This window comes from Pezoporus wallicus, unplaced genomic scaffold (assembly GCF_028554395.1).
Source record: "Pezoporus wallicus isolate ANWC-B61680 ecotype Strahan unplaced genomic scaffold, APGP_CSIRO_Pwel_v1 contig_11153, whole genome shotgun sequence".
Lineage (NCBI taxonomy): Eukaryota > Metazoa > Chordata > Aves > Psittaciformes > Psittacidae > Pezoporus > Pezoporus wallicus.
In genome coordinates, this window is record NW_026639099.1 from 352,956 (window position 1) to 378,743 (window position 25,788).

Consider the following 25,788-nt stretch of genomic DNA (forward strand, 5'->3'; position numbering starts at 1 on the left):
GGGGAGGGGTTTTCTTTCTCATCTCCTGTGCTCTGCTCCCTGAATAAACTTGGCTGGAGAAATACTGGGGGCAGGGTTTTAAATGCAATGGAAAAACAAAATAGTATTGGATTTCCCTTAATGTGTTGCTAATGGTTGTGGCTGTACAATATGTTTGTAATGAGGATGCTTTCCGTGGGGGGGGTGTTTTTATGTGGAGGGGGGCTAAGAAGGCAGCAGCAGGCAGGCAGGGAGGCACAGGCAGCCCCATCACTGCCAAGGGCAGAGGAGAGGTTGGCTGGAGGCCCCAAATCCCAAGACTTTAGCAACCATGTGAGATGAAAACAAGGAATTTTGGTGCTGGCTGTGCCGTGCTCTCCATCACGCACATTGCAGCCATCCCATGGAGCAATAGCACTGAAGGGTAATGAAGGGTTGGGGTGAGGTTTGGTGGCACCGAGGTCTGGGTTTGACACCCAGTGAGAGCCTTTCGGGGGTGCTGATGCTTGTCCGACAGTAACAACCTGCCCTTCTCTTTCCCCCCACCCTCTGGTGTCCCCCACAGAAGCTGCTGATGGCAACTCAACGCTGGGCGGTGGAACGGGCACCATGGGGCTGAGTGCCCGCTATGGCCCCCAGTTCACCCTGCAGCACGTCCCCGATTACCGGCAGAACGTCTACATCCCGGGCAGCACCGCCACCCTCACCAACGCTGCCGGCAAGCGTGATGCCAAGAACGCCGGTGCTTCAGGAGGCAACAAGAAGAAGTCCGGGAAGAAGGAAAAGAAGTAGAGAAAAAGAAGGAGACCTTAGAGCCACAGGGCAGCCGGCTCCAGCACTCCCTCAACCCACAGCTCAGGCCAGAGGACGAATGTGAATTTGTTGTGATGCTAAAAGTAGGAAACACTGCGAATGTATCTCCTCATCATCATCAGAGCTAGGAGCAGGGTCTCGCTGCTGTTAGATCTCATGATGAAAACCAATCCGGAAGCTAAACCGAACGCAAACAAGTGCCCTGTGAATACTTGCTAATGTTTTATACGATCCCTTGGGTGTTAGAATATGCAAGGGCAGAAGGTCTTCTGCCACATCTTCGGATCCGATTTGCTCCCAGATAGTCCTAGAAAGGCACAAGGCTTGTGCTTGGCTTTGCCTAGTGTAAATAATTCTAGCAGGGATCTTTTAATTTATAGAGCTTCAATCATTTTTTCTTTGGAAAGGAAGTTCCTAGCTTAGAGCCCATGCTCCAGATCTTTGCTCTTAAACTTTCCATTAGTAAAATTCACACCCGGTTAATGATAGCGATGGATTTGTTGCTGAGAAGTTGGTAGGGAGTGCTTCAGTTCCTGCTTCCCTGTTACCTGGAAAAAGTGTTTATATTGCATGAGTCAAAAGGAATACGGCAAAGCTGCATCCTAAACATTTATTTTCTTGTTTTAAAGTGCAACCACCGATGGCCTGAAATATGAGATTAAAACCCCCCTCTTGATGTCAGATGTAGGGAATTCAATGAGGAGCATGCCGAGGCGTGCGGCAGCTGCCCCAGCGGTTCTAGGGGTCTCTGAAGAGCAGACACATCTCATCCCTTCTTTGCAGTAAATATTTATATGTACAGTCAATGTTCTTCTGGAATTAAAGCTAAGAGAGTCTCACTCCCCTGTGGCCAGGTGGCCATCTGGCCAAGTCCCCATCAAGGGGACCAGGGGACGATGCTTCACGCTTCTGCACACCGTTTCTGCATGCACATCCTTCACCTCACGCCTGCGCTAGCGCAGTTAGCTCCATGGACCCAGAGAAGTCCTCGCATGCCCATGCAGCGTGGTGTGAACAGCCCCTCTGTGCTGGGGCTGCTTTGGGAGGGGTGGGGTGGGTGGGATGGGTGAAATGGGATAGGGAAATTCATCACTTCTTATTTGGGGGTTATTCGGGGTCTCAGCCAAAGGGGGAGATCTGCGGAGCTGCTGGCGCATGGCTTTGAGAGTTAGTGACTGAGTAAGTGATGGTTTGTTCGATGGTGTTTGGGGACCGGACCTGGGAAAGGGAGCCAAGAGCTGGGGGTGAGCATGGGGTGATGCTGCAAAGCTGGCGAGCCAGGGCAACAAGGTGGGGATGTTACAAGGGACCATGCCAAGCCAGCCCAGATGAGATGTTCCCACTGGCTTTGGGCTTTCCACCCTCCGTAGGGAATCAAAGGATGAGGAATAGAGTTTCTCCATATACCCATAACCCTTGCACCAGGCCAGCTTCCCATATCAAAGCAGCTCTGAGCCCCCCCAGGTTGGCAAAGCGGGGCTTTGTGTAGCCAGAGCAAGGAGAGGGGCTGTGGGGTGGCCAGGAAGGAGGTTCCTGGGGGGGGGAAGTGTTTTTTTTTCCCTTTTTAACCACTAACTCATAACTCACCCAGATCCAGTCCTCTCAGCCAGGCTGCTGCCACCCCACCACTGCCCCCTCCCCAAACCCAGGGCAGCAGGAGCATCCGCTGTTGCCCTTCCGGATCCAGCCACCTCCAGCACTGGCTGCACTGGGAGCAGTTCCCACCCTGTCCCCTGCAGCTGCCACCTGCCCCCCCTCTAGAAATGCTGTAGCTGAATCGTAGTCTTTATATTTCTTTTTAACCTGCAACCCGAGGTAGCGTAGTGAGTGTTGTGTATTTAGTGCTGTGCTCTTTTTAATCTTGGTAACTAACTCGTGGCCACCAGTATTTTCAATTCTCTCTGTATCTTCTTTCCATGTGCTCTGTGCTCCGAGTGTACGTGAAATGAACACGTTTGCCCTTTCAATGTGTCTAATATTGAATTATACTTATATATTATATATATGCTTATATCCTTCTTATACCCGTATAGACCAACGTCGATGTGTTACACGCAAGTTTTATACTCTAATATTTATATGGCTTTTTTTTTCTTTGGGAAAAAAAAATAATAAAATGGTTTCTTCTGAATGTGTTCTCTTTATTCTGATGGGAAGAGGGGGGCACAGATGGGGCCTGTCCATCCCAGTGCTGCTGCAGTGCCGAGGCTGCTCGAGGCAGTGGTTCAGCCTCAGCCTGGCTCTGGCAGTGGGGATGCTCTTGGGGCACCCTCATTCCCAGGTCCCCGAGGATGGAGGGTGACATGGTTGTGAGTCATGACTGAGGACACCATGGTGTCCACAGCTACAGGCCCTTTCCCAGCACCAAGGGGATCCAGTTGCCCTTCCCCATCACTGGCAGGGGCCTGGTCACCATTCCCCAGCTCGGGGGGGGGATATGGTGACCCTTTCCCATCACCACCACGGATCCACTCTCCCTTCTCCAACCCTGGGGTTTTCATGGTGGGGAGGGGGGGTTCAGGTGCTGTGTGAGGGGTCCCCTGGCCAATATAAGCCCTCCCCCCCATAGGGTAGTATCTGACACAGGCCAGGGAGAAATCCTGCAGTTCATGGTGTCGCATCCAGAGGAAAACTTAAGCTGCTGCTGCCCAGATGGGAGGGGGAGGTGGAGGAGGCGAGGGCAGAGCGGGCCTGACACACACACACACACACACACACAGAGCCAGGCTGGGAAGAGGCTGGGCTGCCCCCCTCCTCTTTGCAACATGAAGGAGGCTCCAGCCAACCCTCCTCCAGCCAACCCTCCTCCCTGTGCCCGTAAGGACAGCCCAGGTCCCACACATCACATGCACACACGTGTGCACCCCCATGCACACACATGGGAGCACGTTCCAACCCCCAGAGCATCCTCCTTTGGAGCGGGCAGTCGCAGACCACAGGGGAGGGCATGGAGGGAATCAGGGTGGGAACAGAGCAGTGACCTGTTGCTGGGGGGCCCCTGTCACACTGTGCCCTCTGCTCCCAGCCCTGGGGCCACCATCCCTTCCATGCTGGAGCACCTGGAGTGCATTAGGGCAGCTCTGGAGGGATCAATCACATCAATGGGGAGCAGGGCTGAGTGCTTCCAGGTGCCACCCGCAGGGCTGGAATGTCACCTAGCTGGGGTGACATTGTCCCAGGGCACCCGGAGCTGGGTGATGGGGGCTGTGGGTGCAGGAAGAGGGACGGTCAACCCAGCGGGTCCCTGGCTGGGTGACAGCCACTGCTGGTGGGGAGCAAAGAGGCTTTTCAGAGCTGTGGCTATTGGTGTGGCTTCAGCCTCTCCAGTGCCCTGAGCCCCATGGTGTCCCCGTGTCCCCAGCTGCTGGTGTCAGTGTGAGGATGTGAGCAGCATGAGGACATGTGTTCAGTTTCATTTCATTTCATTTCTCCTCTCTGTTGCACTAAAATCACCCCAGGGCATTGAGAAAACAGGGAAGGGAAAGGCACAAAGACAAGCCTGGCCAATTAACACCGATGAAGGGAACCCGGTCAGCTGTGCTAATTAGCAGGGACACGTGGGAGTGGGAACATGTTCATCCCAGCATGGTTAGCTGATGGAGAGCTTCCTGAGCTGAGCTGATGGGAAAAAGGAGGCCAACAGAAACAGCCTGGATCACAGCCCTGACAAAAGGGATATGAAGAGGGTGACAAGACTCAGGCCCCAGCAGCCACGTGGGCTGAGTGACCAGTGGGGGATTGGAGACATCACTTCTAGGAAGGACAGCACGGCCTTGGAAAGGAGGGGATGATCCTGGATGTGCGATAGGAGCGAGTGAGGGGGTGCGGGGTGTCTTTCACCTCCAGTCGTGGGGAGCACCGAGGGACTCTGTGGCTGGAGTGGGACCGTGGGTTACAACGGTGCTGGATGCTGGGAGGCTGAGTAGCTGTACCCTCCCAACCAGGTGTGTGCATGTGTGGGGTGTGTGTATTCACCAACACTGAGGTGGCTCAGCAAGTGAGCAGAAGGGGACCACAGCGAGCGCCTGTGCTGGGATGCTCTGAACATCAACAGCTGTAAGGGTCTCGTATCCACTGTGGTGCCCTCCTGCTGCTGCCTTGTTCTGCCTCTCCTCCATCTCCTTCTTTCCCCTCACATTAGGAGCAGCTCATCACCTCTTCCCCCCTCCCTCACTGTCCCCCATCACCCTCCCACATACAACCATGGCATGGGACCAGGGGAGCCCCAACCTGTTCTGCAGGCAGCTGAGCTGGAAGCCCTTGGTGATACAGAAACAGGTTACTTGGTGCTGGAGACCTCGTTGTCCTTCCCCTGGGGACTGTCCCAGACTCACCACCTGCTCCTGGCAGGGCTGGAACCTGCAGATGCCGCGGGCAGTGATGGTCCCACGTCACCAGCTCATGGGGCTCTTGTTTGCAGCAGTTTTTTGGGGCAGTTGACCTTGAAAATCAAATTGAAATAACAGCAAAAAAAAAAAACCAAACCAAAAATGAATTGAGCAAACCCGGTTTTCCACTGGGTCTGTGAGCTGAGGTGACCTGTGGCCGCTCGGCCCCGGGGAGGGCTGGGTGGGGAGCTGGCATCCCGCCTGCTGACATGCTCCTTGGCATCAGGCTGCGGTCATGGGCCAAGTCCCATCGGGCAGCTCCTCCAGCCATGATCTCACCCAGAAAAGAGGCGGAGTGGGGAATAATCACTACAAAAGCTGAATTTCCACTTGGCTCCCTCTCGCCTGCTCCTTTGGGGGCCCAAAGGCAGGCAGGAGATCACCCTGGTCTGACCCAGAGCATGGGAGATGCAGGTTCATGCGTCTCTGTGCCAAGAGCCTGCAGCTGGATTGTGAGCCCTGGGGAGATGGTGGCAGTGGGGCCGGGGGGGGGGGGGGGGGGGGGGGGGGGGGTTGCTTCTCCCATAAACAGGTCAGTAGGGAGGGATGGTGCTGTCAAAAACCCCTTAGAAACCCCAGTGCTTGGGATAGAAAAGGTCTAAAAGGGGCTTTCTGGGGCAGCGAGTGAGCCAGGCAAGGAGAGTGGGTGTCCATAGAACAGGGGGGTCCATAGAAGGGGATGGTGTGGTGGGAAAGCCCTTCCCACAGCCCACACTTCCCAGCTCCCTGCCAGCCCCTCACCATAGCATCCCCTGGGATTGTGTCTCCCCCTGACACAGCCAGCTCTTCTCACAGCCCCACATTCCTGGCTGGGAATGAGAAGTGTTTCAGCATCCCCTGTGTCCCTTCCTGCTCCATAAATCCACTTCCCCATGCTTTATGATTTAACAGCTTAACCCCAGCGTGTGCAGACAGAACAAAACTTGCCTTTTGCTGGCTGGAACCTTGTGACTGCAGTGGGGGAGAGGTTGGAGGGAGGGCACTGCCTGCCCTTTGCGGGCCCTGCTGGGGCTCGGTGCCTGCCAGGAGCTCATCCATCACATGGAGGAGACCAGGCGAAATAAGCTGTGGTGGGATTTTGCCCTTTACAAGCCTGTGTGACCTTTTGGTGGCCTCTGCTGTGTTTGCTGTTTGGGGTCTGTCATGCTGCTCGGTCTGTCTGTCCTCCCCACAGGGCAGAGCCCTTGTCCAGCTGAGTGCTGGAGGAGCTGATGGCATCTGCGGCCAAGACATGAAGTCATGGAGCCAGTGAGAAGGGAGAGGAGGGGAAGGCAAAACAAGGGATGGGATGCCAGCGGGATGAAGGCAAATCAGGAAGAGGCGAGACTGCCTTGGGCACTGCTGTTGGGCCATGGTGTGGCTGGATGGGCTCTGCTCCAAGGGGACACTGCTGTCCCCCCTGGAGCCCATCCAGTCTCTTGGAACTTGCTGGGGCCTCTGCACTGCTGTGGATAGGACCTGCCAGGGTCACTGTCACCACATCGCTGGTGGAGGAGCCAAGCCATGCACTTGGTTCTTGCGTGTGATGCTGCCTCTGCAGTCAGGAACACCCCTTTGCAGGAGACGGGGACATGGGTGGCACAGTGCTGGGCACATCCCAGTGGCCAGTTTGGAAGCTGCTGCCAGTTTTGGGCTGGGGAGCAGAGGCACATGCCAGGGACATCCCCTCTCTCCCAGAGGGCTCAAGCCACACGGGATGTGGGGTGAGCCCTCTGGGTGAACTGCATGAGACACAGCCCTGCTGGCATGGGGAAAGAAAAGCAGCTGGTGAAGCTGTGCCGTGATTGGCAACAGGACAACGGATCCCCAGGATATGGATGAATGCCAGGACAAGAGGTGGGGACCCTGCCCATCACCTCTGGACCAAGGGAGTCCCCAGGAGCCTCAATGGGGCAACGAGGGGCTTGAACGCCCTGCCCTGAGATAGAGGAAGAAAGTCCTTGTGCTGCACAGGGAGACAGGACAGGCGCCAGGGAGGGAGAGCAGCCAGACAAGAGGAGACGAAGAGGAAGAGGCAGACAAAGCTGCTTTGTGTGGGGCAGCATCCGGAGGGGAGGGGAGGGGGGACATGGGGAAGGGGCCCGTGGGTGCCAGAGGGCGTGGGGACGGTCTGGCTCCCTTCTCCTCAGTGGTCCCCAAAGTGCGGTGCAGGAGATAGTCCATTGAGGTGCGGGAAGAAAATACTTTTTAGTATCAATAAACATAAAAGCCCCATTTTAAACTGGTGCTTTTTTCCTCTTTACCCCATCCTGTTTTAATTTCTGGTTTAGCTTGTACTTTACAATATACCCATTAGTACGTGCAGGTTATTTATACATCCAGAAATACATTGGGGGAATGTAATAAAACCAATTTGGAGCTCGCTGCTCTACAGGATGCTGGTGAATGCCTCATGCTATTAGGAACCAGAAATCCTCCTCCACTGCTGCAGCACCCAAGGGCAATGCAGCACTTCTCCCTGCTGAAGCTCACGAGGTCTCTGCTGGCTCCTGCAGAGCTTTGGGGTGTCCTCACCCCATAACCCAGCATCAGCCCATCCCGGCATCTCCGAGGCCGTCACAATTAGCAACTTGTCATTGAGGAGGTCATCAAAAGGCTGCTGTAAAAACCCGGGGAGGTTCGACACAAAGTAGGACAATAATCAGGTCCCTGCCCTCGTTTTGAAACCATCCCTGCAGTCCCCTGTGTGTCTATGCCTGTCCTGAAAGCCCTGTGGCGCCATCCCACACCCGTGGCAGCAATAGCAACACAGAGAGGAAACGGGGCTGGAGAAGAGGCAGAGACTTTAAAAGACAGCCCTGGCTGATGGCCATGTCCCCCCAAGACTGCTTGTGGGGTGATGCAGGACAGAGGATGAGGAGGAGATGCTGGTGGCAGCTCGCTGCAGCAGGAGGGCTAAAGCAGCCCCAGTGGGATACTGATGAACCCCTTGGTTATGTCCCACCACCACCTTCCCAAACTCATAGTGGCAGGGGCTGCTCCCCGATGCAGGCATGGGGGTAAAGGCAGTGCTGCCCAGGACAGGAGAGGATGGGGCTGGCTGCACAGGGGATTCAGGTACCCCTTGGGGTACCTACCATGAGGTACCAGCAGGACTTAGCAGCAAAACAGCTCCTGCAATGTGGTCTTAGCCCCAGGATGAGGAATGCAGCCCAGGCTGGGTTGTCAGACACAGCCTTTAGCCCTTGGCTCCAGCCCCACGCACAGAACCAGTCACAAGGACAAACTCCTCCTGTGCCACCAAGCCAGGGCCACCAGCACATGGAAAAGCATTTGTGCCTCCGAAGGGGCATCTGGCCTTCCTCCCAGCAGAGCAGCAGGAGCTGCAGCCTGGCCCATTGCCGGCAGGGTTGACCTCAAAACGGTGGCAGGGCTGGTGCTGCTGACAGGAGAGCCAGGGAAGGAGGACCCCTCTGAGGGGTTCACCAGGAGGGACACTGCTGTCACACGGCTGCCACACAGGGACATGCACCTCGGGGGGACAAGAAGGGCTCAAGCACTGTGACCAGGGCTCTGCTCTCTCCTTTATCCCTGGGGAATAGCCATCATGGCAAGGATTTGGACAGTGAGGGTGGCTCCTGCCCTCACCAGCTTCCCACCCACGTGGCTTTCAGCCCAGGTGACATTTGGGCAGGGGGGACACATCCATTCCCCAGAGCCCACTCCATGTGTGGGCTCTCAGGAACCAGCTTTGCCCAGGTGGAATTCTGTGTAGGGAGCAGGACCTCCAGCCTAGCCTGGATAAGGCCCCTGGATGAGCGCCCCAAAGCTCCCGGTTCATCTCTGCACCAGCAAAGGTATGAGAGAGGCAAGATCACATTTTTTTGTACCAAAAACGTTTTTCTCCTTTTTCTTTTGTCCACATAGTCACGATAGCGCAGACCATCACAGCTGCAAAGCCGTAAGAAAAGGCTTTATATGAAGGAAACTGCTACAAGAGAATAAAAGCTCTCAGGCAGGGCTCCAGGCTGGCCCAGGTGCAGCTCATCTCCCAATTTCTCTTTCATTTTGCAGTTCTGGGACTGCTAAATGCAGCCACAGGCATTTGGTTGCATGAAGGCAGCTCCTGCCTGGAGTCACCAGCCTGGCAGAGCCCAGCACCTCCCTGACACAAGGGTGGCAGAGCTCTTGCCCCTGCAAGGAGCCCTCATGTCCCAGGCACCAAGGGGGCAGAGGGACTGATGGAGAACGTGGAGAGGGGCTTTGGACAAGGGCCTGTAGAGACAGGCCAAGGGGAATGGCTTTAACCTGCCCGAGGGGAGACTGAGATGAGCTCTTAGGCAGAAGTTCTTCCCTGTGAGGGTGCTGAGGCGCTGGCACAGGGTGCCCACAGAAGCTGTGGCTGCCCCATCCCTGGCAGTGTTCAAGGCCAGGTTGGACACAGGGCCTTGGAGCAAGCTGCTCTAGTGGAAGGTGTCCCTGCCTGTTTCAGGGGTTGGAACTGGATGAGCTTTAAGGTCCTTTCCAACCCAGTCTCTATGGTTTAATTTTCTCACCTGTCCTTTTTGACTCTCTCATCCCTTCCCAGGCAGGAAAAGGGAACAAACTGCTTCTAGTGGGCTTCTGGTTCTCCCTGGCTTGAGTGTGGGGAATCCCTGAGCCTCATCCAGCACCATCCTGCCCAACCAGCTGCTCGAGACTGAACCCAAGCAACTCTTCTCCCCTCTACAATCAGCATTTTTCTCTTTCAAGCACAAACCTCTTGTACAAAAGGCACACTCCTACCTCTTCCCAAGGGCCTCTGCATCCACACTCATCCACAGAGAACTGTTATTCTCTCTGGTTCATGCACCACTGGCTTTGCATGAGCCGAGCACCTGGGACTGGAGTGAGATAATAGACATGAAGTGCATTGGAAGCACAAAGCTCCGCTGAATGCAGCCACCACCGCGAGGGGACCAGAGGCTGTGCCACGTGCCGCATGGGGCTGCTGAGCTTCCAGCCCGTGATGTGATGGACGAGCCCCAGGAACACCCAAATACCAAAGAATGGAATTGTATTACATGAACACAAAAGAGCATTAAAACTAACAAAGGCTCAGGGTGACCCCAGGAGGGATCAGTGCTCCCAGCAGTGCTTGGCCAGGCACAGGCTCCAGCAGCAAAGAGCCTGACTGTGGTCACAGCCATGTTAAAGGCCCCAGATCCGGCTGCACTGCTTGTGCTGGCTCACCCCTCCATATGTGACCATTCTCCCTTCTCCCTGAGAGCATTCCCAGCCACCCTATTTCCTTCTCCACCCTCCTGGTACCCCAGCTCCCTGGGCTGGGATCAGCCTGCCTCCTCCCACAGGGATGTGACAGCAGCCAAGCTGCGTACTGGTTCCAGGTGATGCTGGGCTGTTATGGATCTTTCCATTACTTCAGTGTTACAAATACGTTAGGACAGAAAAAAATGCCTGGAAGCTGCAAGCTGGAGCAGAGCTGTTCCCACTGTAAACTACTGCACCAACAGCCACCACCCTGCAAGACAAGAACTGGGGTCCCTGCTCTGGCACCCCAGCACCAAGCTGTGTGTACGGAGGGCTGTGGCTTGCCCCTCTGTCTCTGCCTTTCTGCTCAGTCTGCTCCAGCATGGGAACTACAGGTGAGGCTCCTCCCCTTGGCTTGAAGCCTTCGACCCTTCACTTGTCTATAGGGGCAGACCAAAGATTGGACAGGAGAGCTACAATGACACAAAAACTGCGTCAGGCAGCTCCAAAAGCAAGCAAGAAAATGCATCACCCTTCACAGCCATGCACTGTGAAAGTGAATTTTACTTACTGAAAGCTTTTGATGGTCCAGTTTTCTGCCTTTGCCCAGTGCCGTGTAGCACAAGCAGCTGATGGTCTCCACTGTGTCCTCCAGGATGCCACTATCTCCTGTCACCTCAATGGCTTTGCTGGTCTCAGTTGTTCTGAAAAGGTGTTAAAAACAGGGGGGAGAAGCTCTGGTAGAACCTCCAGGCCAGCTCTGGTTCATCTTCCTCAGGCTGGGCTGGGGGACCTCAAAACTAATGGGGAATCAAGAGGGAACATGGTCCAGCTGTGCCCAATGCACCATGTTAAAGGTTTCAGACCCCTTCACCCCAACCCCAGAGAGCAGCCATGGCTCCCTGATGGGCAACACCATGACCCTAAGGGGACTCCACACCTCAGACACCACCTCCTTAGGAGGTTTCTGTGCAGCCCATGAGAGGGAATAGTGATGGTGTAACAGAGGATGCTGCCTGCCAAGATTACAGCCCCCTGAATCCTTCCATCCCCCACACTTTGGCCTTATCCATTTAAGCCTGGCATTGCCTTCCAAACACAGCCAAGTGCTGGTGTCCCAGTAAACAGGCCCAGACAGCACCTACCCTTAAGAAGCCTTTACAGCTTAAAGCTGAGCGCACCCAGCTCATGACGCTATGCTCAAGCCAACAGCCCCAAATGAGATCAGCCACCAAGCACTGACTGGCACGAGGCACCCAGTGATAGGGGACACAGCATCCTGCCTTCAGTGCATGGGAAGATGGGATGGCAGAAAGAAGGAGACCTGCTCAGGAATATAAAGCAGCAGCTGAATTAGTGCCCAGATGCTGCAGGCATGAGAAAACTTTCAGGACTGAAAGCCTTTCTTGCTGTAACCATAGCTCCTGAAATACCGAAGGCAGGCACATTAAAATGTGCAGAGGAGACAAGCTATAAGGCTTCTATACAGGATTTAAAAGCCTTTTGGAGGGTCAGCTAGATACCCATCACAAACCCAGCACCCATCTCTGGAGCACAGCTGAAACTGCTCCTCACCTCTCCCTGCCGTGCTCCTGCTCCCACCCCCAGCCCCACATGGGGCAGGAGACATCATCACCTATGGGTCTGCCCCCATCCCCAGACTAGGAAAGCAAGAGGAACGTGGAGGGAGCAGGGGGGGATAGGTGGAGAGCTCTGTGCACAGCAGGGCTGACGCACACAGATCAGGCGCAGAGCCTGGCTGGGGAGGGACTGACCGCCTCCAAACACAGCCATCAACCATCTCCCTTCCAGGTCTGCTGCCAGGGAGTCCCCTATGGAGGGTGGGTGTTTTTAGGCGCTGGACCCTGCTGTGTGGACCCTGTGTGGGTGCTGCTGCTGGGTCAGCCCCTCGGGGATGAGGCATTTGGTCTGGGCAGACAACACAGGGAGCATTCAGAGCTGCCAGGCTTTGTGCACTGATTCCCTCAGGGCTACAGCAGAAAGGAGGAGGGTGAGATGTCCCCCCATCTGCCAGCTGGACTGCAGCACAGCTAAAGAGAGCTGAAAGCAAGCAGGAGCCTCTACTCAATGCACTGCTTGTCCTTCTCCCTCTGCACACTCTCCTCTGATCCAGCAGCCCCTTCTCACAGGCTCCCCCCATGGCTCCCAAACCCCAGCCTGCAGCAGCAGCTCCTTGCTCCTCATCCTTCCTCAGTCCCCAGGATAACCCCTTTCCCAAGACCTGGCAGGAACCCAGCAGACGGCTCCCGCCCTCCACCTCCGCTCCTCACAGGTCCCAATTCTCCCTCCCGCCCGCACTGACACTCTCTCATCTTTCCCAACCGGTGAATTTTCTCACATCCTCCCACCGTTTTCTTCCATAAATGCTTTACTCGGTTGCTTTATTTAACCGGGCAGGCTGAAAGCATCTGCAACATCCTGTGAAGAGGAGGGCTGTGAAACTGCAGCTTGGCATTTAAACCTACCCCTGCCAGCTTCACTCCCGTGGGAGAGACCCCGACATCTCCAGGTTATGATTTCATATGCCTCCTTCGTGTTTTGCCTGAATTAAGCAGCCCCAGTTACCCTCGCTGCCTCGCTCAGCTCCTGATCTAGCTTATGGTGTCCCCCTTCAGGCAGGGGAGCCAGAACTGCAGGCAACACAGCGCATATAAAACAAAAGGCTGCTGCTGCTGCGGTTGCTTTTCCTTCCTCTTTCCCAGAGATTTCGAGGTCTCAGAGGGGGATTTTGGGGTTTAACTACCTCAAAACACTTGGCTGACATTGCCATAGACACCCCACAGCCCCCACGTTTCGCTCCCACTGGCAACAGATGCTCAGAGCATCTCCGTAGAGTTACAAAGGAAAGGCACACAGGGCAAGACAACCCCTTTGAGATGCTCCAAGCCTCCAACCATCCAGGTGAGGCCCCTTTGCAGCCCTTCACAGCCAGGCTTTTGTTTCTTTCCTACTGAGTGCCAGAAATATTCCTACTATTCACAGTCTTCCTGATGAGTTGTTTCCTGCCTTTACCCGGTTAAATAACAGGTTAGCAGTCAGATAGGAACCACCCCTCTCATCCTGTGAGAGCTTAGCTGTTTTAGGAGACTGCAAGAGACCCCTTTGGAAATCCAGGTGGGCTTTATCAAGTGGCTTCTCATGCTGGCAGCAGCAGGACAACAGGAAAACACTGGAGCTACTGAACAGAGTGCTTTGGGCAAAGTATTTATGGCTTGGCCAAGGGATCGCTGGGCTGGAAACCCATGCCCAAAGATGCTATTTTCGGTCATCCCCAGCAGATCTGGTTTGAGATTGCAGTGGCTTTACAGAGGACAAGCAAAACATTTCAAGAATACTTGGAAATTGCTGCCTCCTACACTCAAAGCACAGATTTTTGCCCTGGTACGATCACATCCACCAGCAAAGGCTGCAACCTGCCGTTCCCCAGGCTTGGATTGGGATGACCGCCATCTCTCCCACAGACCAGGCAACCACCTGGTACTGTGTCTGCTCTGTGCACCACAGCAGCATTCTCTGAGGAGGAAGAGTCCCCTTGAATCCAGCCAGCCAAACCCTCCCTCTCTTCCCTCTGTGTGCTCGGGCCAGCAGCGATGGATTTGTGATTGATTTTCTGCCTTCACTTTGCTGCATGGTGGGAAGCAGATGGCACACGCATGACGTTGGGGCAGCAGAAAAGGACACGGCTTGAATCACTTCAACCACAAACCAGTTCTGAATCATCTGGCTGAAGCTCAAGGGTAGGACAAGTGCTGAGCCAGACCAGAGGAGGACACGGAGCTATTGTGCCCGTGCCCTGCACGCCTTCCTTGATGAGCTGGCTGCGGCATCCCCTTTCCCTGACCTTGCTCCCCTACAATGGGTCCTTTAAGCTACTAAGCAGAAGCCCGGTGGCTTTCCCCATTCCTTTCCAGTCTAGGGATGGAGCTGCTCAAGGCAGAATAGAGCCTGCTGTGGGCAGGATGGGATTCAGATCAGAGCTGACAAGGCTCACACGCTGAGATCCTGTTTTCCTTGGCAGCCGTGACGGGGCATGGAGAAATGTCCTGACAACTGGTGATGGAGAACAATACATCCCACTGGGAGAGCTCCTGGGGACTGCAAAGCACCAGACAGGAGAGTCATGGGGAGGAGGACCCCAAGGAGCACCAGCTCCAGCAGCATCCTCTGCAAACACATGCTTTCAGACCTGGTGTGGGTTAACCCTGAGCTGCAGTGGGCAGCTCATCACCACACAGCTACTCGCTCCATACCCTGCATCAGGATAGGGTCAGAATGAGAAGGGTAGGGGTTGAGATAAAGGGGGTTTAATAGGTAAAGCAACAGCAAAGCAATGAATTCATTCACTAATGAGCAGGAAGACGTTCAGTGGCTTTTAGCTACCCATGGGGTTAAACCACGAAACAAACACATAGGTACTGCACTGAACTGAAATCACTTCCTGAGAAGAGAAAAAAAGGGGAAGATTCAGGGCATGGGAAGGGAATCCCATGGTGCCAGGCAGAGTTCAGGTTCAAGTATCTGGTACCCCCCTCCCAGCTCCTACCTCCGGAACCCTCTTGGCCATTTCCTCCTGTAAGCAGTGAGTCCGGGCCCCCTGTTTTTGCAGGTGTGGAAAGGGAAATCCTCCCCCTCCAAAGGAAGCTGGGTCTGAAGCAGCTGCAAAGGGAGCAAGGGCTCCCTCCCACCAGGGTTTTGATTGCAGCAAGAGCTTCCTGCCCTCAGAGCACACAGTGCTCCTCTGGGAAAGGGCCAGAGGGGCAAAACCAAGTCAGGTGTCAATGGGACACAGGGCACGCTGTTACTGACAGCCGAGGCCGTGTATGGGAGTATACATGGTGCTGTGTCACATGTACCTACAGGTTTTGTGCTGCTGCCACTCACATCACTGGTGGAGGACCACAGCTACCGTGCATAGCACCAAGGCAAGTCTGCCATACAGACACCAAGGTGGTCGGGGTCTGAGGGGGCAGCAAGGCTACACTAACCACCCGTTAGACTTGGACCCTGCTGAGGCCAAGAGGCAGATCAGCCCTGTTGCTTTAAATCCCTGACCTTTACTGCACGTAAAAGATGAGCAAGCATCCCACTGCTGCTGTAGGCTGCTGAAGCTGAGTTGGAGATTTCTCCCTCCTCCTGACCCTCATCCTCCTGTATTTGTGACAGAAAAGTTATGGCTTTATATTTTCCACATCTCTACCCTGGTTTTGTTTTTCCAAGTGCTTAGCTGAGAGATCTTCCTACCCCACTCTTCTGGTCTGGTCACCAGCTTGTGGCCACTTCTGTGTCCACTCCCACTTTGGGTCCTGTTTTTCCCTGCTTTCTTTTCCACTCTGAGCACATCACATCCCCTCTACCCAGAACATCCTGTAAAGCAGCCACTTTCAGCAGCACAGCTGCCTTAACATCTCTTCACTGTGTCATCTGTGAACCTGCTTCCTTGGAAAAGCTGCCTCCTTTTCCAAACCCTCTTGATCTCTCTTTTCTGCCTCTAATACAGAACAAGGCTTTGTCTTTTGCTGTAGCTGCTGGCAATGGGTGGGTTATTTCCATATATCTCACTACCACCTCGACTCTTGCCATGTCTCTCTGGTCCTGTCTTTACCACGCTCATGCAACTAAAAGGTACAATTCTGCTCCCTAGCAGAAACATAAAACTTAGTTGCAATAGGACAAGGAGTCATGGTTTTAAATGGAAAGGGTAAGTTCAGACTAGATATAGGGAAGAGATCTTTTACATGGGATGGTGAGACACTGGCACAGGTTGCCCAGAGAGGTGACAGATGCCCCACCCTGGAAATATTCAAGGTCAGGTTGGACAGAGCTCTGAGCACCCTGAGCTAGATGTCCCTGCTCATTGCAGGGAGGTTGAACCACATGACCTCTAAAGGTCCCTTCTAACCCAGTGTATGATTTTAAGACTGGTGTCCTGGTCCGCATCACTGGGCAGGAGAACAGACGGCAGGCGGGAGTGCGCAGTGAAAGATGCTGTGTAAGCCACCAGGAATGGAGGGGTGAAGCTATTTTGGATGTAGATTAAAAGGATGTAACGTCAGCGACTACAGCAATACCAGCTGGGTATGTGAACCATGCCATGGTTTCCTTGACAGCTGCAAGGAAGGAACAAACAGCAAGTAGTAAAAGTAGGCACCATGTTTTTTCCTTCCCTCAGCAGCCCTGGAACTCCTTGTGGGAAGCAGCACAGAGGTGGCACAGCCAGGGAGCAGCACCTAGCCTGCCACGCTGCCTTGCTCTGCTGAGACAGGCTGCTGGACCACAAAGCTGCCTGTAAAGCATCCATCACTCCAGCCCTCTTAGCCGCTGGCAAAGGAAACACAGAACCCGGTGACACTGATGTGGCAGGAAGAGGGAACAGAGCCCTGCATCTGCGCTCCTTCACAGTGGAGTCTACTGTGCAGTTCACTCACCCCCTTCTCTGCCATGGAAAATAGCATCTTTCGTCTCTTTTGTCAGGGAAAGGGGCAGTATATGTTCAATATCCTGTCTTCCATGTCTCTGATACAGGGTAAACTCCAGTGGCTCTTCACTCTCTATACAGAACCATAGGATCCCAGACTGGTTTGTGTTGGAAGGGACCTTAAATATCATTCAGCTCCAACCCCCTGCCATGGGCAGGGACACCTTCCACTAGAACAGCTGTCTCCAAGCCCCTGTGTCCAGCCTGGCCTTGGACACTGCCAGGGATGGGGCATATGCCCCATGGCCGTGTAGGGGCCTGGGAAAGCATCCACACACGTTTGCCCCCCCCGGATGGGTGGGAATGGATTAGGACCCAGACTGCCTGGCAACACCTTCCTGTTGGGGAGGACGGACCAGGGATGGCTCCGCTGGGATTCTTGGGTATGGTGTCTAAAGCCTTTCACTTCCTCAGAGATCCCAGCTGTTGGGTTATTTGCTGCCTATGGAGGAGGCCCCTCCAGCTGCTCCGCTGATGTCTCCCTGGGGTCTTCTCCCTCTCTGCTTGCCTCAGTTGTCTCGTACCTCTCCAATGAGGGTTGCTAATGCCGCCGTGCCCTCATCTCCTTTCACTCTCGTGATGGTGCTCAGGCCGCTAAGGCGATTAGCCTGGGCTCAGCTGCCAGCCTGCCCTAGCAACAGGGATGTCACCTCTCGGGGAGCCATGTGCAGGGGTGGCCCGTGCTCTGCCACCTCCCCTGTGGCAGCGCATCTCTGGTGCCCTCTCCTGTCCGGCCACACGCCCAGAGGAGGTCCCCACACTGCAGCCCGTGAGATGTGCTGGGAGCCGGCACTGGTAGGGCATTTCCCTGCACCCACCCTTGCCTGTTGTCTCTTGTTAGTGTGGGAGTCTCCCAAGCTTGGGAACAAGAGGGCCAGAACCCAGGGGCAGAACATGCTCCCAGCCTTGTGCTCCAGCATCCCAGGAGCAGGTTTAAGAAGCCATTAAACCACCAGACCGAAATGAACCAGCTACCTCTGCAAAGCCAGGAAGAGGCTGCGAGCTCCAGATCCAAATCACCACCAGCCCTGAAGCACATCCTGCCCTGGCCATCAGCACGGCACCGAGGCGGTTAACGCCGAGCGCACGGGGCTCTGCAGATCTCTGTTTCCGTGACAACAGCTCCCGATGAGACCCAGAGCTGTAAAATCCCATTAAACATCTGTGAGAGGCTGCCTGTGCTGCCTGCCACCCCCCCATTGCCCACACCAGCAGCATCCTGCACCCCAGAAACACGGCAGAGGGGAGCAGGGGCAGCACCAGCACGCTGTGGGGAGGGCTGGGGCATGAAACGTGCTATCAGACCTGGCTTTTGTGCTAGTGAAGGGAGGCTGTAAGGATCGAGGGGGAATACACCCCACAAGTCATTGGAAACTTGGGGGTACCCAGGAGTGACACATGAGCCCTCACTGTGACTTTGGCTGGCAGAGATGCTCCTCTCACAGCAAACCAGTCCAAATTCACCTGTGGGGTTCTCAATGTCTTTAGGGCAGCTGCCTGAGTGGCAGCTGTAACCACTGGCATCTAGTAGGGCTTTCTAGTTTCTTACACTTACCTACCCACTTGTGCCAAAGCCAAGTAGAGGGTCTGGGGGGCTGCAAAGGTTCCCCGAGGTTGAGACAGGGCAGTGACCCAATGGGGCCTTCAGACTGAGCTCAGCCCAAGCCCAACAATGGGACTGGAAGGCTGAGGAAGGATGCAGTGACAGTGACAGAGCCTGACCTCTGGGCTTCATTTACCACCCCTCCCACCTCCCCCCATCTTCAGTGTACTCAAGGACTTTTAAACACCCTTTTCACTTTACCCGATTGGAGAAGTTTGGGTTTCTCCTTCTCCATGCTTCCACCACTGCCTGCAATAGGAAAATGCATCAGGAGAAGGTGAGTAGGAAGTTAGGGAGGTGATTTAAGGTGATGGTGCCGATGGCAGAGCTCAGCTGACGCATTCCTGCTGTGGGTAAGAAAAGCAGTGATAAGTTTGGTATCACACAGACGGGTCCCTGGGTAATGGGCAAGCAAGGCTCTGGCACTCGGGAGATCCTGGGTTACTACTGTTTGTAGGGGGAGTTTGGGGGGCGACAGGCACCATCCCTCGAGGGGAAGCTCAAATAACACAGGCACAACCCATTCCCTGTGCCTGCTGTTGGGGCTCAGTGACCTTAGGAGAGAGAACATGGACAGTGTCCAGGCTTACTGTAGTACAGTTTATTATACAATATCTCATAATATATAAGCCATATATAGATATATACACGTAGCAGTAAATAAGCCTTCTTATACAAGAAGGCTCCTGCATCTGAAGCTGGCTGCAGGACTGCTCAGCCACAAATATTTGTCTGTTGCTTTCCCCTGAGCTGTACCCCAAGTTGCTCCCCTGTGCTCCTGGGTTCAGAGATGCAGCTTTTCATTCTGTTTGCAAGTGCTGCCAAGTCACTTGTATCCTGGGAAAAGTACCTTTCCTCTGCTTGGGTAAGGATGGGGCAGGAAGCAATCAGTTTTCATCGCCCCCCCCCCCCCCATCTAACTCCATTGCCGGGTATGAGAGAGAAAACAGTCACAGGGACTCGCAGCAGCAGCCCTGGAAACTCTGGCATCTGCAAGAGCCAGGGGAATCCAAAGGGGCCATGGATGAAAGCTGACACAAAGAAAATAGTCTTTTAGAGCTACAATTGCTGGCACAGCTGCTAGCCAGACCCCCTTCCACAAACCGAAACATGCCAGCAAGGGGATGGAAAGCATTAACTTGTTCGTTTGTGTGATTTAACCATTTCCACCCTCCTGTCCCTTGAATCTCAGATTTCTTTAGATCTCCAGCACCACAACACAGCAGCGCCTGGGGCTCTCCCAGAGAAGCAGGAAAGGGTTGAGAGAACCAGTAACGGAGAAGATGGAGCTCCCTCTTCCTTCCTCCTCAAACGCTTTTAAAGGCAGCAGGCATGGGCTTTTCTGCCGGAGTAGGTGAACAGGAAAGAAGCCGAACAGCACCCAGGAGGAGCCCAGAGCAGTTTGGTGCTCCTTCCAAAGCACAGAGGCTCAGAAAGCCCACGGGCTGAGGAGGGAATGAATAAACCCAAGTACTGCAAAGAGAGGTTGGCTGAAAACACCAGGGTGATCTAGGAACAACGCTGAGGCAGGGTGGGGACCTCTCTAGAGGAGCAGGGGCACAGACGCTAGACACGGAACATGCATTTAGTGGGCTGGCTAGTTCTGCCGTGGCAAGCCAAGCCCTCGGGCTTCCCGGGCTGAGCTCTAGGGACAGTGAGGGTCTGCAGCCTTATCTGTGCGTGCTCGGGATCAGGACCACCTTGTCAGAGGCAGCAAAGCGGCAGGAGGGAGAGAAGGAGGAATGCGAGAGCTTGCAAAGCATCTCACTGCGGGAGTTCAAGCTGCCAGGAGGAGGGGATGCGTTTCAGGAAACACAAAGAGGCAGGAAATCAAGAGAGAGGGACAGTAATTGAGTCCATATGTTGGAAGCAAAGAATGCATCTGGTAGCACGGAGCAGACTAAGGGAGAAAGCCCACGCTGTGGGGACAGTCACAGAGTCGCATTAACCTCCTGAGCCAAGCAGAGGGTTGAATTCAGAATAGCCAACTGAGACGGGTCACTTGTCACTTATGTGGCCTCTCAGGTCTGTGCCTGTAGTAGGCACACGTTGTCCTGATGTAACATGATAATGCTGCAAAAAAGGGAAGGAAATGGCTGTTATTACAAAGTGATATGGTTAGATCTACATCCCTGAGCACATACGGAGCTAGGAAGTAAAGTAGAACATAGTAACATCAGAACATGGTTTTGCTGTTCATCGGGCAGTGCCAGGAGGGACGAGGTCCACCCTGCTCCCAGGAAGCAGTACAGAACCTGCTGTAGGAGGAGGGCACAGGCAAGGTGAGGAATGAGGAGCCTGAGGCTGCACAATCACTGCAGGACTCTCCCACAGGGGTTGCCCTTCTGGTTTAGGTACTCCCGGGTTCAGGCTACAGCCCTGGGAAAGCTCCCGAGTTGTTTATGGCCTCCCCATCCCTCCTTTTAAAACACATTTGCAAAGAAATCTGAAACGTTTGTGGTTGAACAGAGGAGCTGATGCCAGACTGCTGCAGAATGGGCTGGGAGCAGGGGGAAGAGCTCTGGTGCTAACACTCACCCTGCTTCCAGAGAAAACAATGGAGGAGACAGGGCACAGGACTAAGTACTGAAAGGCCACACAGAGTTTTGGTGTGTCATGTAAACTGCATTCTATATAGGCAGAATATGTAGGGCTGGCAAAGAAGGTGGATGGGGGCTTTTGACAAGGGCAGGCAGGGACAGGACACCACCATCACTGGGAAGAAATTCTGCCTAAGAGCTCATCTCAGTCTCCTCTCTGGCAAGTTAGAGCCATTCCCCTTGGCCTGTGCCTACAGGCCCTTGTCCAAAGCCCCTCTCCTGCTTTCCTGTAGCCCCTACAGGTATTAGAAGGCTGCCCAAGGTCTCTCCAGGATGCAGTCAGGTAACTCACTTGCAGACAACTGAACAGAGCAGCAATCTCTTTGTCCAAAGCTCTCAGTGAGGCTCAGAATGACAGAGATCCCTCGCTGACAGCAAACAGCACCCCTGCAGCACTGCAAGATCCCCCGCAGCTGTTGAGGAACCCTTCGTGGTCCACACCACGAAAGAAATGCCTTTTCCCACATGATGAACCCTTCTACTCAGTCTCCAGACTTTGCAGAGGGCCGCGAATCCCTTCTACCACTGCTCATATCCACTTGGAAACGTTTTTGTTTCTAAAACCAAGAGGATGCTGTAAATTTTTCCCCACGGATTCATTGCTCTCATCTGTGTCAGCTGGGCAGTTCAGACCACACCGCACATCCACAATCTGTCCTTTTGGCGTGTAGAAGCTTTTCTACATGTTGCAGCACATAAAAAAGAGGACATTCCTAAAATTCTTGCTTTAAGCAGGAGCAGTTTCTAACCTGCAACTGTCCTCAGGGCTCAAGACGTCCCTCCTGAAAATACCCTTGTCCTCACTGCCAGAAGTGTGGCTCACCCCCCAGTTAGATCCATTAAATCACCCGCACACACTGAAAACTGTTCAGGCAACACCGCAGTGCTCCCCAGCAGCTGATCACCCAGGAAGTACAGACTTTCCTGCTCCTGGGTGGTGTGCGTGTGTTCAGAGCAAGGGCAAAGCTCGCTCACAAATACCCTCATGTGCATTTCACAGGCAGGTGACGGAATCCCAGCCTGGTTTGTGTTGGAGGGACCTTGAAGCTCACCCAGTTCCAACCCCTGCCACGGGCAGGGACACCTTCCACTAGAGCAGCTTGCTCCAAGCCCCTGTGTCCAACCTGGCCTTGAACACTGCAGGGATGGGGCAGCCACAGCTTCTCTGGGCACCCTGTGCCAGCTCCTCAGCACCCTCACAGGGAAGAGCTTCTGCCTAAGAGCTCATCTCAGTCTCCCCTCTGGCAGGTTAAAGCCATTCCCCTTGGCCTGTCCCTACAGGCCCTTGTCCCAAGCCCCTCTCCAGGTTTCCTGTAGCCCCTTTAGGCACTGGCGCTGCTCTAAGGTCTCACCTTAAGGAGCCTTCTCTTCTCCAGGCTGAGATCAGATGAAAGAACTCTGCAGCAAAAATACAAAGAGCCAGCACCAATGCTCTCCGTCCTTTGTTTTTGCAGTATTTTGGTATAGGACACACACAACAGGAAAGGTCTGCACACTTCAGCCATCGAGATTAAAAGGTGATTTCTTTGGACCTGTTGTTAAAGGCTGCTTAAAGACAGCCCGACTGAGGTGCAGAGACACAGTGAAGCACCCTGCCCAGCTCTAGTGCAGCACAGTGGCATTGGCTCAGCAGCTGGGAGAAGGGATGGGGCAGTTATACAGTGACATATAACTATGTTGAGACTGATTAGCTGGATGTAAATACTAGACCAGGTAAGAGAAGAGCAGAGCACCAGAGAAGCAGCAGGGAGCTGTCATCTGTCCAAGGGAAGGATACATCTGCAGTCCACATCCTGCTCCTGCCTCCTACTTTCCTTCCTCCCTGGACACTGACTCAGCACCACCAGCCTTTTATCACAGGACAAATGAGTATCCTTCCTTCCAGGCATCACATCCGCCTGTCTCATCAATGTTTCTTTCCTTCGGCACCCTGCACAGGACAGCACAGCCACAGCTTGGATAGGAAAAAGGCTTCCCCTGTAACACCACAAATGAGGCATCTTTGGGATGCAGCCTCAGGCTTTGCAGCCACAGATGCAGCAATGAGCCAAAACTGTCCTTGCTCAGAGCAGCCAAGATCCAAATTCCTGTTTCTGAGCCACAGGAAGCATCTCACCTTCACTGGGATCACCTCTGCTCCCAGGTTTTTGTGTGATGGAGCTGGTCATGAGAAGAAATGATCAGGAAGACAGGACCATATGGGAGGCATTGAAAGCCTCACCAACAGGTATTCCCAAATGCTGGAAATCCTCTGGGTGTGCTTTTTAGCCACCCCCATGGAGGTGATTGGGAAATAAACCCAGAGGATCCCAACCAGTTCCTTGAGCTACCCACACTAAAGCAACTCAACTTGCAGGGAGCTGATTGCTCTGTTTCTGCTCTAGAGTCCCCAGGCTGCCCCAGAGCTACCATCCCCCAGAGACCCACACGTTAGGTCAGGCTTTGAGATGCAGAGGTGGAGCCCACACTGTATGATGCTCACTCCATTCTATCAACCAAAACCATGGCAAGTCATTGCTGGAGGCAGCAGGTAGGTGCAGGATGTGTGCAGGCACCAGAGCTGGCAGGCAGCAATAGTTCTTTGCCATTGCCAGCTCCCACTTGTAAGATGAACTGCAGAAAGCACTGAAGTGATGCCTGGAGTCCCGCAGGCTTCAGACCCATCAAGCACTTGTTTCCTGCTGACCTCAGCCAGAGTCCAACACAGCAACAAGCACAGAGATCAGCAGGCAGGCAGAAAGATGAACACAAAAATGCTTAAGATGAGCAGTGACTGAGTCTCAAGGGGCTGTCATTGTGCATGTCCATGCCACAGCATCTGCAGCAGCACATGCACGTCTCTGAAGCAGCTCACTAGGGACCTTCTGCTTTTGGGACATGACTGAATATAGGCAGTTATTGAAAAACTGCTCATTGTGCTTTCCCAACTTGTTATGGCAACCAGAGCTATTTTCTGAACAGGTGGGTTCTGTCACCAGAGCACTTCTGCAGTCAGATCTCATCAGGCAAACTGTTGGGAAGGAGAATCAGATTGGTTTGTGTTGGAAGGGACCTTAAAGCTCATCCAGTTGGCATGGGCCCCCCGTCCTGCCTGCACACAACTGTGCAACCCACTCCAGTGCCCCCAGTGTCAAACACACCCTGGCTGGGGGACGATGAGACTGCATCCCCAGGATCATAGAATGGTTTGGGTTGGAAGGGGCCTTAAAGCTCATCCAGCTCCAACCCCTGCCACGGGCAGGGACAACTTCCACTGGAGCAGCTTGCTCCAAGCCCCTGTGTCCAACCTGGCCTTGAACACTGCCAGGGATGGGGCAGCCACAGCTTCTCTGGGCACCCTGTGCCAGCGCCTCAGCACCCTCACAGGGAAGAGCTTCTGCCTAAGAGCTCATCTAAATTGACCTTCTTTAGAAGACCTCAGACAATGCATGTTGTTATGGCCAGGAATGGGCTTATAGGGTTATCCAGGAGTTGAGAAGGAAGGAGATGGAATTCAGGCTGCAGACTCTAGGCAGGTTACACACAGCTGGGTGCAGGAGGAGATGCTTCCAGAAAGATCATTGGCAAGGGCTGAGTTATGGCAGAATCACCTCCCAGGGAGGCTCCTTCTAAGCCCTGCACACATTTTAATTGTAAAAACAGTACTCATCAATACAAGTGAAAAAATGACAGGAAAAGGCATCTTTGAGGTGTTTTATCCTTCCTGTACATCACAAACATAAAGGCATTAGGAACAAGATCATGTTTATTTTCCACTCCCCTGTTTCTGACAAGTGTCAGTGCTCTCATTTCCGGTCATGGTCTTAACACTGAGAAACCCCATCCTCCTCAGTGCAGGAGCCATCAGACATGGGGTCCTGATCTTCCCATTCCCCACCTCAAGCTCTTCTTGCCCATTATCCCCCAGCAAAGTCAAACGGACAGTGAAAACAACACTTCTGCTAAAGGAGGTTGTATAGCTCCAGCAGTTTGAAGGCTTCTAACACTGAAGGAACAAAATCAGTTTGCAATGGGTGTTTCCTATTGGCATCACAAGGCCAAGTTTGTAGGGGTTGAATTAAACGTGGCAGGAGAAAATGACCTATTCTTTTGGAGTTCTACCAGATGCTTTTGCCTGTCAGACATCAGATTCCTCCTGTGCGCACAACCCAGAGCTCTGTCTTAAAAACAGGACAACCGAGACCATCTCAAGATTCTTTGGGAAGATAAATAGGGAGCTCTTCTCTTCCTTTTTTATTCCTGCCTTTATAAAAAGCAGGGTGGGGGTGTGAAGCCCAGCAACCACATGCGTTATGGAAGCTTGTACATAGGGAACAATGACAGGGAGCACACATTTTCTGGAACACATACAAGAACATATAGATCTAGTCCAAAATTTACTTGAGACTCTCCCCACAAAGCGAGTTGATAAAGCTGCCTCCTCTACAGGAAGAGTGAGCCTATTTGGAAACTCGGGTAATAAAGCTGAACTGATCCAGCAGCCCAAGGACAATTACTGCCATCCAAGCAGGTTAAAGACATTGCTAGGCCTTTTTTTGGCCAAACTAAGCACAGAATTTATGCTCATCACTGTGGTTACAAGGATGCTAAGAAACGTTATCAGACAGCAGGATGAAGAAAAGGAGACAAAGTCCCTACCGTAAGCAGGGTGTGTATGCTACAGAGGCGCCTTTCCAGTGTTGTTTTCCTTGAGAGCGGATAAGAGCTTAGACAACCAGA

At 53.7% G+C, this 25,788-nt stretch overlaps 1 protein-coding gene across 16 annotated transcripts in view; it reads left to right on the top strand.

Moving 5' to 3' along the window:
- Nucleotides 1-1,280, top strand: part of LOC130601541 (protocadherin gamma-C5-like) — a 176,012-nt gene extending 174,732 nt beyond the window's left edge. For all 16 annotated transcript variants that reach the window (XM_057413690.1, XM_057413688.1, XM_057413696.1 and 13 more), the window contains one exon: nucleotides 545-1,280. In XM_057413690.1, coding sequence (XP_057269673.1) covers nucleotides 545-771 — 227 coding nt within the window. In that variant the 3' untranslated portion in view covers nucleotides 772-1,280. The remainder of the gene's footprint in view (nucleotides 1-544) is intronic.
- The last annotated feature ends 24,508 nt before the right edge of the window (nucleotides 1,281-25,788 follow it).